This window comes from Lissotriton vulgaris, unplaced genomic scaffold (assembly GCF_964263255.1).
Source record: "Lissotriton vulgaris unplaced genomic scaffold, aLisVul1.2 SCAFFOLD_1234, whole genome shotgun sequence".
Classification (NCBI taxonomy): domain Eukaryota; kingdom Metazoa; phylum Chordata; class Amphibia; order Caudata; family Salamandridae; genus Lissotriton; species Lissotriton vulgaris.
This window is the reverse complement of record NW_028245833.1, coordinates 241,246-255,170: the sequence shown is the minus strand read 5'-3', so window position 1 is coordinate 255,170 and position 13,925 is coordinate 241,246. Positions and strand designations below refer to the sequence as shown.

The following is a 13,925-nucleotide window of genomic DNA, read 5'->3' as shown; positions in this document are numbered from 1 at the left end:
GCCTGTTTGTTGTAATCCTGTCTAGTGCTGCAATTACGCCTGATGCGTACAAATTGCCTGAAGGGCAGGTTTTCCCTGAGTGGACGAGGGTGGAAGCTTCCGAATTGGAGTAATGAGTTCCTAGCCGTCGGTTTGTAGTAGGTTGTGGTGGCAAGTTTGCCATCTCTGGGTTCAATCAGTAAGTCAAGGAACGGTAATTCTTTGCGGCTGCTGGTGAAGCGCAGGAACTGGTCTTGCTTGTTCAGCCAGGTGAGAAAGAGGCTCAGTGCTTCCTCACTGTCATTCCAGATTAGTAGGACGCCGCCGCTGTAGCGGCACCAAAAGGCCATTGAGCCTTTGAACGGGTTGGCGGGTGACAGGATGTGTGTTAGTTCCAGGTTGTAGACGTAGAGTTCGGCCACACTGGGGGCAAAGACGCTGTCCATAGAGGTACCATTGGTTTGAAGGTAGTATGTGCCTTCAAATTCAAAATAGTTCTCCTTGAGAGCTAATCTTGCGCAATCCAGAATGAACTCTCTGGGTGTTGTGTATTCCCATTGGCATCTTGTGAGCGTTTCCTCAAGTAATTTGAGTGTGGCATCCTGGGGTAAGCTAGTGTACAGGCTCTTGACGTCCAGGCTGACTAGTTGTTGGGTAGTCGGGTCAAAATCCATTTCCGAGATTAGTGACAGCAGGTGTTTAGTGTCCTTGATGTATGTGGATGCAGCCTGTACAAGGGGATTAAGGAAAAAATCACAGAACCTTGACAGGGGTTCAAGGAGTGAGTTGATGCCAGAAACTATTGGGCGGCCCATAGGTGGTCGTGACGGTTTATGGATTTTAGGTACCGTATAAAAGTACGGCACTTTAGGGTTAGTTTTACAGAGGAAAGTTGCCTCTTGATTTGAAATTTGGTTTAGGTGAGCGGCCGTTGTCACCAAGTTGGTTATGGTGACTCGTAGGTTGTTGGTGGGATCCTCGTTGAGGCGTTTGTAGTTTTGGGTGTCGTCCAGGAGTCTTTGGCATTCTAGTCTGTATGCTTGTTTATCCTGGATAACGATTCCTCCTCCTTTATCCGCGGGCTTGATGATGATATTGTCATTATTTTGGAGAGATTGTAGGGCCTCTCTTTCCTTCTTGGAAAGGTTGTTGTATCTCCTTTGCTCATCTTGCCAGTGCCATGGCTGTTCTCTTTCATAAGTGCATTCAAGGAGTATGAAACTAGGCTATTACAAATCACGCTTAGTGCAGTTCCTTTGATCATACAAGACTTCGTTTTCAACAATCATAGACTATCTTCCTCAAACTGACACATCCATGTAGCACCATTTAAAAATATTCACTAGTAAACTCTCTTGTCTTGTCAGTCATAGCAACTCCTATGAGAGTATGGCATTGTTTGGCTCAATAATCTCTAGCATGATCCCAAGAGTAGCGCTTCAAGGGTCTGTTGTCTCAAACACCTATAGATCTAATTTACAGACCATCATGCTGGTAGCCAGCCCGGACTGGCTTTTGTCTTCGAAACTGATTGCGACTTGCTTCTTGCCACGGTCGGTGCTTAGGCATTGCAGGTGTTTGCTGGCATGGTTGTGGCCTTAACACCTTGAGATATCCCCCTGCTGTGCTGAAGGTCAATAGAAACGGGTGTGGTCATGACGAGCTCAGCTCGTCATGAGCACACAAGCAGTGTGCCTCATGACGAGCTGAGATCGTCATGAGAATGGAAGGGGTCAAGCAATTCGCTGAGTTAGGAGTAAGAGGCCAGGGGGTGTGTCAATGCCACGTGACTCAGCAGGTGACACGCAGGGAGGGCCTCAGGCTCACTGGCAGCTCCTTTTGCCTACAGGCCTCCAAGGCTCATCTCTGCATGTCGCCTCTGCTGAAATGCATGGCTTGCGCCATACACAGAGACGAGTTGCAGCCTTCCTCCAGGCCCAGCAGTGTTGAAGCCCATGGCCTCGCTTACAATACTACATTAGAGATTACTTCAGGGATCCTTCCACGCCTCCCCTCCCTGTTCTGGGTTACTGTGCTGTAGCCTTTTGAGAGAAGAGCACCCCAAATGGAAACACTGCCATTAGCGAACCATGTCTCAGTGATGCAAGACACTTAAAGATCCACAAAATATTAGGAACCAAGGCCGAGTGAGCAGCCAATTAATTGCTCTTTACATGATCTACCTGTTCCATATTGTAATATATATGTTGTCAGCAGAACTGACCTAATACGGAGTTTTCCTGTAGTGTCAGGGATATCATAAACTCCCTCTCAGCCAAACATTTTCCCCATACTGTAAAATCCTCTGCGATCATACACTTCACAAGTCTGCTACAAGACTGGAATTACAGAGTCATGAAAGTGTTCTGCTTTCTCAAGCTCTCTAAAGCCAAAAGACTACCAGACCATCCCTGTTGCTGACCCCATTGACACCAGTGGTAATGAGTTGGACATTTTTCCCTGGAATGAATAGAGTATAGTTCTTCATTTGATTCTTCTCTATGGCCCTCCCTACATCTTAACAGATGGCAGTCATTTAGAGAATGAGTTTGGGACCCATCAAATAGAGGCACTAATCTCTGATGTACTTAACAGAAAAGCAGTTAGCCTTTTCTTTAGACCCCCCAAGTTAAAGAACTATTCCAAACACTTCTACTACACTGGTTGAAAATGGCAAAATCATCCCTTGAAGATGACACTATCCCTGAATGCCTAACATTTTTTAATAACAAGCCCCATGTAAAGAAATCACCTAAAACGCTATTGACTGGAAGCTAGTATCCTATCACTGGCCTCCATTTTTGGCACAGTTGAAGAGTGATGCATGGCAAATCAGTCAACAACCGTTTCCTAGGCGTACACCCATTTGGATTCTGACTTGGCCATAGTACACAATCTACCACGCCTTGGCGATCCACTCAGACATCTCAGGATGTCTGTTTACCAATATGCGGATAGCAACCAAATGTATATACAGGTGAGTGCCATTCCTTCAATCATCTTTTTTACTTTAAACATTCTAAGTAAGATTTTACCTTCTATTCCTTTGGAGCTTAAGAAACTAGTGGTAACTATCCTCACTATATTCAAAATAGATTACTGTAATGGTCTGTATATCAATATGCAGAAACGACTTCTTAGCAAACCACAAATTCATCAGAACTCGGCAGCTCGCCTATTGCTGGGAATACCCAGACAAAGCTCAGTGGCTAAGGCTCTAGTAGAAGTTCAAGGGCTGCCAGTTGATAAGAGGATAGACTTTAAGGGGCTGTACATCGCCTTTAAGGCCGTACATGGAGAAGGCCCTGACCACTTAAAAAATAAATTGACCACATATGTTACCCCTAGGCCACTTTGATCATCCTCAGCAGCCAACCTTAAAGTGAACAAGTTCAGAAAAATGCGTTGGCGGTAGAAGTTTTGTGTATGGCACAACCAAATGGTGGAATGCCCAACCACTCAACATAAAGATCACTTCTTCCCTCTTAATGTTTAGAAATAATCTTAAGACCTGGCTTTTTAACTTATTGCTTCAAAACTAGTTGTTATAACCATCCATCTGCTGTGCTACCAGTGCCAAGATGCCCTCGGGCATTCAAGCACTTTATGAAACTTATTTTCATATTATTTCATATATCAAAATTGACTCATCTTTAATCTATCAACACCCTAAAAATTGGTATTGAAGGCACAGTACACAGGCACAGTCTCCCATTATGAGGGTTGAATGGCAGGGGTTTTGTGCAGTACATTTATACACAAGAACAACAACAAAGCTAATTGGTCTGGGGTTGGCTGCCAGCCTTTTGGCTTTGTCAACATTTGTTTTGCCATGGTTTCCATAAAGCCTTATTACTGTGGGGGCGGTTTTGTCTCAAGAAGTACATCTTGTCATAGCGGTTCCTGGCACTAAGGGGAAACAACATTGTGTGTGATTGTGTTGCTCATGAAATGTCATAATGCTTTCACTCACAGCGAAATTAGCCAATGGCTGAAGAGGGCTGACCTATTGCCCCATGCTGTATGGATGCAGTGAGCGGGAGAAAAATATAAATGACACAATGATACACAAATGGATGAAAAGGGTTGGCTAAAAGCGTTAAATGAATATATTTTTTCTAATGCTAATGCCAGACCTAAAAAGGGTGATCAAACCCCACATCGGCCACCGTCAACTAGGACTGAAATGCCTCCTTGTGCTGTTCTGCCCAAGTCTTATTAAGAGAGTCTAAAGCATCACGTGGATATCTCAAATTTATATCCAGACAGTCAGATGCAGGTTGTACATCTTTTATACCTTAATGTGTATTTAATCATTCTCACAGCCATGCCACTGTCCTTTGAAGGACCAAACCTATGTTGTTTACATGAAGTCCTTTACTACATTTTTTTATCCCGAAAACTGAAAAATGAATTTTAATAAATGAAGCTTGCTTCTACACCTACACATACAATGTTCACCTTGCCTTTGAATAAGGGATGTGAAACTAGCATCTGAGAGTCTTAACCAGGGGCAGTGGGAAAACAGCCTTTACCACGCATCCATTAGCACGCAATGCCTTTACTACGCATCCATTACCACGCATTGCCTTTACCACAAATGTTTGTCACACGCATATGCCTTTATCACACATGCCTTTACATCATAATGGTAAGTGTATATATAAAGTAAGTGGTTTATGGGTGGGTAAGGTTAAATGGTGGAATTGGTGATTATAAGCTTTATAGGAGGGTAAGGGAATAGGGCGCTGAGTGTGTTTTTAGGGTTTACGGTGGGTAAGGGCAGTGGTGGCTCCTCAGCTAAGGCGGAGGAGCATCGACCCACTTCTCGCTGAGCGGGCAATTAAAAACAGAAAAATAAAATGATAATAACTTAAGGTTATTATCATTTTATTTAAACTACTGGCTCAGTTGGTTGAGGGCGGGGCAGGTTTGGCCTATTTAGAGGCTGGGGGAGTGGTAGGCACTTTGGAAATGTGCATGTCATTTTGGCTGGCTGTCTCGGGCTGCATTACAGCCTTGGTTGAGAACATGCCCAGGGTGCCATTCCCTGTCTGAGCGCCGAACTACGGCACTCAGACCAATCACAATGCTGCATTGCAGCATTGTGATTGGCTCAGGGGAGCCTGGGTGCTTCCTACTTCCACAGAAGCCAGTAAGAGAACGGAGGAGAGGTGGCAGCCGGCCACATCCAGGCAAGTGGGTTTTTAAAATGTATTTTTAACTCCCTCCCTCCTACGCCCATACAGTAGCAGCCACTACTGCGTCAGGGATTAGGGTGCTAAGGGTGGTTTTAGGGTTTAGGGGTGAGTAAGGGCATTAGGTGGTAAGGGTGTTTTTTGGGTTTAGGGGTGGGTAAAGGTTTAGGGTGGTATGGGTATTTTTAGGGTTTAGGGGTGAGTAAGGTTATAGGGTGGTAACTGTATTATTGGGGTTAAGGGGTGGGTAAGGTTATAGGGAGGTAAGGGTGTTGTTAGGTTTTAGGGGTGAGTAAGGGAATAGGGTGGTAAGATTGAAAAAAAGGGGGCCCATGGGTGATTCCACCATAAATACAATTTTTATTTTTTTTATTTTAAATTGGAGGTTCCCCAATTAAAAGAACTTAGTTATATAGGGGTTTTATTTACCTTACATATACTTACATTGCATTGTAAAAGCATACGTGGTGAAGGCATGTGCGTGGTAAAGGCCTGCATGATAAAGGCATTACGTGGTAAAGGGTGTATGGTAAAGGCATGTGTGATTATGTCATACAACCGAGCAGCATGCCTGGGTGGATGGCTCAAAGATGCTTGTAATTTAACACCCTCAAAATAAAATTCATGCCTCTTACTCCAAACTCAAATAATGAGGAAATACATTGAATAAAGTCAGTTGGAGACTTGGGTGTTAATCCTAACATTGGCAACTCTCTATCCTGGATGAAAATCTCTGCTTGACTCATCTAAGATGTCAGCAAATTGTCTAGATTTCAACTACAGCAACTCAAAAGCATCAGACACCACATATCCGAGTGCAAACTTAAAGTAGTAGTTGAGTCCCTAGTTTTATTGTATCTGTAATATGGTAGTGTCTGCTAACCGGCGTCCCAAAAACCAGAATGGTTTCTTTAGGCTCCATTCCTGACAAAATCAAAGAAATCTGACAACATCAGAGCTGGCCTCACATTACGTAAATGGCCGCCCATCGAGATCCGCTGTTTCTTTAACCGCATCGCTGCTGCAGTGATTTTTCCCCTACGCTGCTTTTTTTCAAAAACACAGCACAGCTCGTCATCCGCACACGCCCCCCGTGGCTGATGACAAGCTGAGCTCGTCATCAGCATCGGTGGGGTTAAAATAGCTGTCCTTAAGTATGAACCGATGAATCTCAACACATCTTAAACAAAAATTAAAACCTGCCAGTGTTTTCCATGATCTCGGAAGATTTGAAAACTTCACCCACGAAATCCCAATTTTGAAGAAAAGTGCAAGCACACTCATGAGGTCCTTCCCTGCAATTCTGCCTATACTTACTGTTTATCTAAAAAGATCTATTATGACACCTACAAATAAATACAACGATTTTACTTTTGTTCGGATAATATGTGTAACCCGATGGGGATTCCCTAATCCATAAACTGATAAGCCCATTTCTTTAAGTCTTCAGGGCATACGTTTTACGGTAAACATTGTGTTTATGTTCATTAGTGTCTGCATTTATTATTATGGCCAGTTATTTGATTGAGACCCACACACAGAGGCCTACAGAAATGAACTTGCCTGACTCCTCTCTTTCTTTGTTGTAGCTTACACCTATTATTTCAGATCTGGGGTACCTACTGGACCAGCACATCCTGGTGTGCATCAAGTCTTCAGACAGCGATGAGTCCTATGGTAAGCAGCCATCTTGCTTAGGATTCTGCCAATGTGTTTCCCATTGAGTTACATTTGTCTGTCTATGTTGTTCTTTATAGCTGTTAAAAGTCTTACCGCACTCTGAAAAACAACAAGCTTTACTTTCTCTATTGAGACAAAAAACCTTTCATGGGAAGCCATCTCTTGGCATGAAAGATCTACTTCTTGAGATAGGGTAAACCAAACTTTGTTGTTTGCAGCAAGTGTTCATCTCAGCATTTGAGAGATAAGTTTCAGTAGAGTGCACGGAGCATATTTACAAGCCCCTTGTGCCGTCAGTGCATCACTTTTTTTGACGCATTCTGCAGCACACATAGAAAGAGGAAAACACCTCTTGTGATAGTTTTTGTGCAGGATGGTTTCCCTTTCTGCACAAAAACAACCGCCCCTAAAAAAAAGACACCATGGCGCATGGGTGTCTGCATTGGTGCACGGCAGCCAATTGTGGGCCAGCGCAGGGGAAAGCACAGGGATGCAACATATTGTTGTTAATATGATGCATCCCTGTGCTTTGAAAGTGACGCAGTGCGGCACAGTCAAATGGCTTGCGGTGCCACACTTCTAAACTTTCTTCTAAATATGTCCATACCACTAATTGACTTGCGAGCTTCTGACTTTTGACGATGGAGAAATTCAGTCCCCTATTGGACCACAAACAGAGATACTGGTAGCCCAGGTTTAGCTAAGTATGTGCGAGGTTTCAAATTAGAAAAGGTGTATGTCCTTTAAAGGAAAATCCAATCCTGGGAGCTACTTTGTAGAGGGCTAACAGAGTACAAACACAATTATAGACCTTTCTTCAGCCGAGGTCGGTGGTCAGTGGGGCCCGGTAAGGAGGATTTTGAGGAATAATGCAGAAGGAAAATTAAATAAATAATTTGTTTTCCCTTGGCATCGTCCATCGAAATGCCCCTTAACCCGGCCCCACCGCTGTTACCTGCACAAACCGCGGCTGCCATTCTACTTCCTGTTTTCAATGTACACATGTTTGTTTCACTTATAGGTGCGATCGGAGATGGAAGCTGGTGGCCCAACTCAATAGAATGCAGTTTCCTTCCCCTTCCCCTGCAACCTAGAGAACTCTTTCCTTCTTGGGGAATGACCGGCAGAGGGCAGGAAGCTCTTTCAGTTGGGTTATGTGTGATTTTCAACATTACCTCCTTGCACAAATATTGCTCTTGTCATTTCACATCTTGCACAGTACTGCAGAGGCGAGTGGAAGACATTCACATATTGCTCTAGCATTCACAAAGAAAATCTGCTTCCATCGAATGGGTCTACAGAAAAAAAGATCTGTCCTTCAAGAGCACAATATTCGTGTTGCTAGTTACTTGGGATCGACCCAGCTATTCTGGCTATGGGGTGGTCACACTACAGGGCAGATTACCAACATTTTGCGCTGTGTTTGCCTCAAAAAAGTAATGGACAACAGCACAAACTGTTTTTTTATTTTTATTTACTTTCTAGAAAAAGTAACGTAAAGTAGCACAAAGTACAGATTTTTGTAGCTTAGCGTCAAGGGGAGGTTTCATGGGCATTCCAATTCAACCACCCATGCTTTTTGACACAAATCCCTATCTATCAAAAATGTGAGACTTTCCCCCACATGCATCATCCCGGGTGTTTGCGAATTCTAAATTGCAAAAAATAGCGATTCGCAATTTAGAATTTGCAAAACGGGATGCATGAATTTTTTCGGTAAATTTATGCGATTCGGTAAAAATCGCAATTTTTACCGAATCGCATAAATTACCGAAATACAATTTGCGAATTCGCTATTCCCATTGGTTCCTATGGGCCAAAAGGGCCATTGGAAGCAATGGGAAGGCATTAGCAAATTGCGATTTTCACTTTGAAAATCGCAATTTGTTAATGCATTTCATGTGTGCAGGGGGGGGGTCCAAAGGACCCCCCCATGCACCCCTGAAATGTATTTTTCGCATCATGTTTCACACACACATGTCCTAAGGACATGTGTGTCTGTAACATGAATGTTGAAAAAATGCATTTTCACAGTTTTAAACACTTTTTGCAAATTTACCGAGTGGTTCAACCACTCGGTAAATTTGACCCCCTAATTGCGATTTCGCAATTTTAAAAGTAATCATGCATTGCTTTTAAGAAATCGCAAATTTGCGATTTCTTAAAAGCAATCGCAATTTTAGAAGTCGCAAAAATGTTGCGATTTCTAAAATTGCTTCATGCATCCCAAAAAGCACTTTTGGAATCGCAAACGGACGATTTTAAGGAATCGCACCGTTTGCGACTCCAAAAATGCTTGATGCATGTGGGGGATTGTTTTGCTTAAAAAATGAACCCCGCTTGAAAGCAGGCATTAAAAGGAAAAAATTTAATTTCTCCTTTCTTTTCTGACTTTGTATGAGTGCTGCACTGCACAGCACACTACAAAGTAGGAAATCTTTTAAAAGTTGTCTAGGCAGAGTATTTTGAACTGGAAGGGAACTGAAAGGAGTGTGTGTGGCGCACAGCAGCAAATTTCTGTGCCTGCGGTATGGAAAGGGGAGGAGAGTGCCATATCTCTGTAGACTCACTGCAGCATTTTTGGCTTCTGCGCTGAGTCACAGTTTGATAAATCAGGTCCTACATATTTTATAACTCACAACTGCTGTTCCATTTTTTGGAGGAGTTTTATTGCTACAGTAGGCAGCACAGCACTGCCAAACATCCTAGTTAAATATGACTTCTACTTAAGGTTTAGGGTTACCAAATAATTCATTTGAATCAAATCTATAAAACAATATCTTTAAGTGTACGTTTCGGAACTGTAAAATTACGCAATTTGTTCATAGCTGTTTCAAGTCCCCTTGTCTGTTCGCCAATATGGAAAATGAGTGCCCAACCCATAGATCCAAGAGGGCCGGATTCGTCCTAGAATTTGTGACTAACAAAAATTTTAATTATTTTCATTTAGATTATTTTGTGAATGTATGTGGAACACATGCCATGGATCTGTTGTTACTCCTGGGCCTGTGTTTCTCACAATACTGGTGTCAATCTGACACATTTGGGATCTTCGACTTGGTGTGGCACTTTTCATCACTGGATTATAGGCATCCCAGGATTGCATGCCCCATTTGTCTTCAAGTAGTAAAGTGATGATGACAGTGTGAAAGGTGTTTTCAGCGATTGCCAGTAATAAGTATAATTATTCTAGGAACCATTGCAGTTTAAAGTCACTGTAGCCACTACACACAGGTTTACTAACATTTCTGTTGTCTTTCTTTTCTCGCTCCCCCGCTCGTTTGAGATTCGCACTGACCCTACTAATTCTATTTCCAAGTGTGAACTCTGCCCACATTTCATGCTGACCATATTACTGGGTTGAAATAATTGTGACTTTCAAGCACTCTTTGTGGGCGTGTGTGTGGTGTCTAGGATACCTGGGGGTTCCACTATGAAACCCATGGAAGACCGGTGGTCAGTTGGTGGTGACCTTAGTACTGTATGGTTGCTATCCACCTGTTCCTCAATAAACCACGTATCTCTCCTTACTTGAGGTGTAGTGTCTTACTACAGTGTGCAGTGGATACATACTTGTGGTATCCTATCCTATGGTGTCATCTAGGCTGCTCTCATCTGCAATGTACATCGTGGTCAGTTCTGGAACCCTTCAGCTCTTTTCTGCATTTCAAAATGATGGAGATGTTGCGAGTATCAAAAAATACAGTTCTCGGAGGCTAACCGTAGGTGATATAGCCCAGATATACAATGTGGCGCTTTGTCATTTAGATGGAAATGGGCTGAGTCATGTGACTTTACAAATATTAGCAAGCATTGGCAAAGCCAGTAGGCTTTTCTTTAAATGCTAAAACCTAAAAACACAGATAGTGGTTGTGAGAGTTGAAGGAAGATGGAAACCCAGCACTTTCTTCCAAACTTCTGCCTGAGAAGGTGCGTGGAGAGATGAAAGTTAGATTAAACTTTGGTAATAACTGATGGCTCAATCTGTCGTTGGTCAACTTCCGCAAAAAGCATGGCTTCTTCACTGGAAGTGTTGTCATGGCTCACGGCAAACATCAGTTTAGGCAGCCTGGCAGATCACAGATGTGTAAATTAATAATGGGGTGCTGTGACCATTCTTTGAGAGGCAATGTGAGAAAAAACAGTCCCTAGTTTCTTTTCCCCCCCTTTTTTCCTTTTTCTACATTTTTTTCTTCTATGAATGCAGGATTTTACTTACCTGGAAATTGCAAGGGTAGTCTACCACTGTATCAAGCCTTTAGATTCACATGCAATAATAAGATGTCCACAACATTAGCACAATGATATACACATTGCCAGGGTGAGTAGATATGGAGTTAAGAATAGTAACTACAGTTTCCTATTTACACTTACATTGATAATATATTAGGACATAGGAATGTTGAGGGCTCCATTGAAGACAATGAAGTGCTCCGGGCTTCTAATGGTTGGTAAAAGCCCGGAGCATCAACATTCCAATGTTTGTTAACAGCTGTTGCTGTAAACAAAGTCCTCACGGAGCCCGAGGGGACTTCAACCCCTTCAGGCTCCATGAGGCCTTTGTTTTACAAATAGGAACATTCTGCCCCCTAGAGGCAGAATGTTCCAATAGCCTTAGAGCCATTAAAGACCCACTCTCTTGTTGAAGGCCCTTTTCTTTGGCTCAGGCCTTTAATGCTGGAGCAGGCCTTTAATGGCCGGTAGAGCTGGCTACGTCGGACTCTAAGTCTACATTGGTGGTTGACATTATGGATACTATACTAATGCAGGTCGAAATATAAAGAGATCTTGATATTTAGACTGAAAGCCATTGGGAGGAGACGGAGGCTTCTCTTTTTATCAGTGGCGGAGGCTTCCTCCATCTGGATGCTTCTGGGGGTAGGAAAAAGGATGAGATCTGGAGATGGGCAAAGTCAGGGAACTTGGGGATTTGTGAGAGTAGGATAAAAAAGAAAAGGTCAAAGGATCAAGAGGGTATGGGTCTTTAGGCAAAGACATTAAGTTTGTACTCTTAAGATAACATGTGCCTGGTGGCGCAAACATGTGTGATCATTTTGGTTGAAGTAAACGGAATGAATTATAGGAATAAAAAGAGGTTGAATTTTTTAAACTCCCAGATACCCCTAGGGGTGACAGTGTTGCGCTTTTCAAATGCTGTTTGATTTACTGAGTGATTAACTTTACAAAACAGAAAGTTTAGTGTATGTTTCATACAAGAAACCCATAATCCCAGTTACATTAAGAGTAGCTTTGATACATTTAGATCTGTTGGATTTGATCAGCCGCCCTAGCTGGAGATTAACTATATATGAAAAGTCAGAGTTAGGCTGAGATCGATATTTATGGTATCCAAAGACATTGGGTAGTTTGAAACTTCTGCTCGTCATCCGCCCATTTGATTAACCAACGATTCTCCAAGATGATGAAACCAAATGGGGAAAATTCAATCGGTATTTAAGGGTCTAGATGAACAAGGGCCTGGTGTACTAGTATTCCAAATAAGAAATTGTAAATTGCTGCAAATCCCAATTTGCAATTTCCTATTTTGAATGTATTTTTATGGATTCAGTCGAAGTGGTTGAAATTTGCATACACGCTTCTACTGAATGCATTGGTATTTTATGAACCAACGTTATGTATCAATAGGGTGGTTCGCAAAAATAGCAAATCGTAGTGGGTCACTACTTGACCTACCTCATTAATATACTTGAGGAAGGCCGCAAATTGCAACCCACTACAATTGCCTCGATCCACACCATGGTGGCCTGTCAGGATCAGCAGACCACCATGTGATTGCTTTCAAATGTAGCATTTTTTTAGAGAAACAAACTTTTCTTAAAGAAAAACAGGATGTGTTAAAAAAAAATGCTAACCATTTTTTAGGAGAAGGTAGTAGTCCAAGGGTCCTAAAAACTTTTTGTCTGCATTCCCAGTGGGAGATGTACCTTAGGGACCCATTCTTGTTTACGAATGGTTACCACCTCCTTGAATTTGGTGATAAAATATTAATATTTTGCGACTGGATTTCGGACTCAAAACCTCAATATATAACTTAAGGAAACAGTATTTGGAAGGAGTACCCTTGACACACTCCTTCCAAAGAGCAGTTCTGCATTTACTCACAATGCTAAAGTGTGATTCGGTAATTTGTTACTGAATTATAACTTGGGGTTTTAACATCAAAACTGCCAATTTGCAGTTGCAAATTGTTAGACCTGACATCATTGGCCTGAGTCTCTCCTCCATTTTTTCTGTTTGCCTCCTCTGTTTACGATGTTTTTGCTGGTATATTGCTTAGGGCACTGTGCCACTGCTGATCAGTGCCATAGTGCAAGTGCTGTCTATGTTAAATTAATATTGATTGGATTCCATGTTTGGCTTATTTGGTTTACTATCAGTCCCTAGTATAGTGCACCAGGAGTGCCAGGGCTTTTAAATACAAATGCTGCTAGTGGGCTTGCAGCACGTATTGTGCCACCCACAGAAGCAGCCCGGTAAAATGTGTCTAAAGGTCTGCCATTGCTAGACCTACGTGCAGTCTGGTACTGTCACGCGGACTGCGCAAGTACACCTACTTGCCAGTCCCCAAACCTTCCCTTAACTTCATGTTAGTCACCCCTATGGTAGGCCCGAGGGCAGGGTGCATTGTAAGCATAAGGTAGGACAGGCCCTGATGTGTGTGGCATGTCCTAATAGTGAATTTCCGCCATATTCGTTCTTCACTAATGCAAGGTTAACTGCTCTCCATAAGTTAGAATGGGCTGCCCGGGTTATTAAGCTATAATCCTAGCCGGCTCGGGGAGCATGGTACAATGTCGAGTTTGGTATCCCTGAACTCAGGGTTTAATAACGCATCCGTTTGGGTGGATGGTTTTTGGACTCTGGGTTTGAAAATAGCACTTTTAGAAAGTGGCTATTTTCTTGTCTATCTATTTCTGGTTTCTGTTGGTTTGGTGTGTGTGTGACAGAAGCTGGGTGGCTCCAGAGTTCTGAATGAGTCAGTGTGGGTGAGTGAGGCATTTGCATTGAGAGTAGGGGAAGAGTAGCTCCTGATAGCCTGCCCTGCCT

The 13,925-nt window shown here is 42.7% G+C and overlaps 1 protein-coding gene across 1 annotated transcript in view; it reads left to right on the top strand.

Moving 5' to 3' along the window:
* The window catches only part of INPP5D (inositol polyphosphate-5-phosphatase D), a gene marked incomplete at its 5' end in the record, with an annotated part of 480,457 nt that overhangs the window by 370,237 nt on the left and 96,295 nt on the right, over positions 1-13,925 (top strand). Inside the window, one exon of the mRNA XM_086949164.1 lies at positions 6,767-6,854. Coding sequence (XP_086805290.1) covers positions 6,767-6,854 — 88 coding nt within the window. The remainder of the gene's footprint in view (positions 1-6,766; positions 6,855-13,925) is intronic.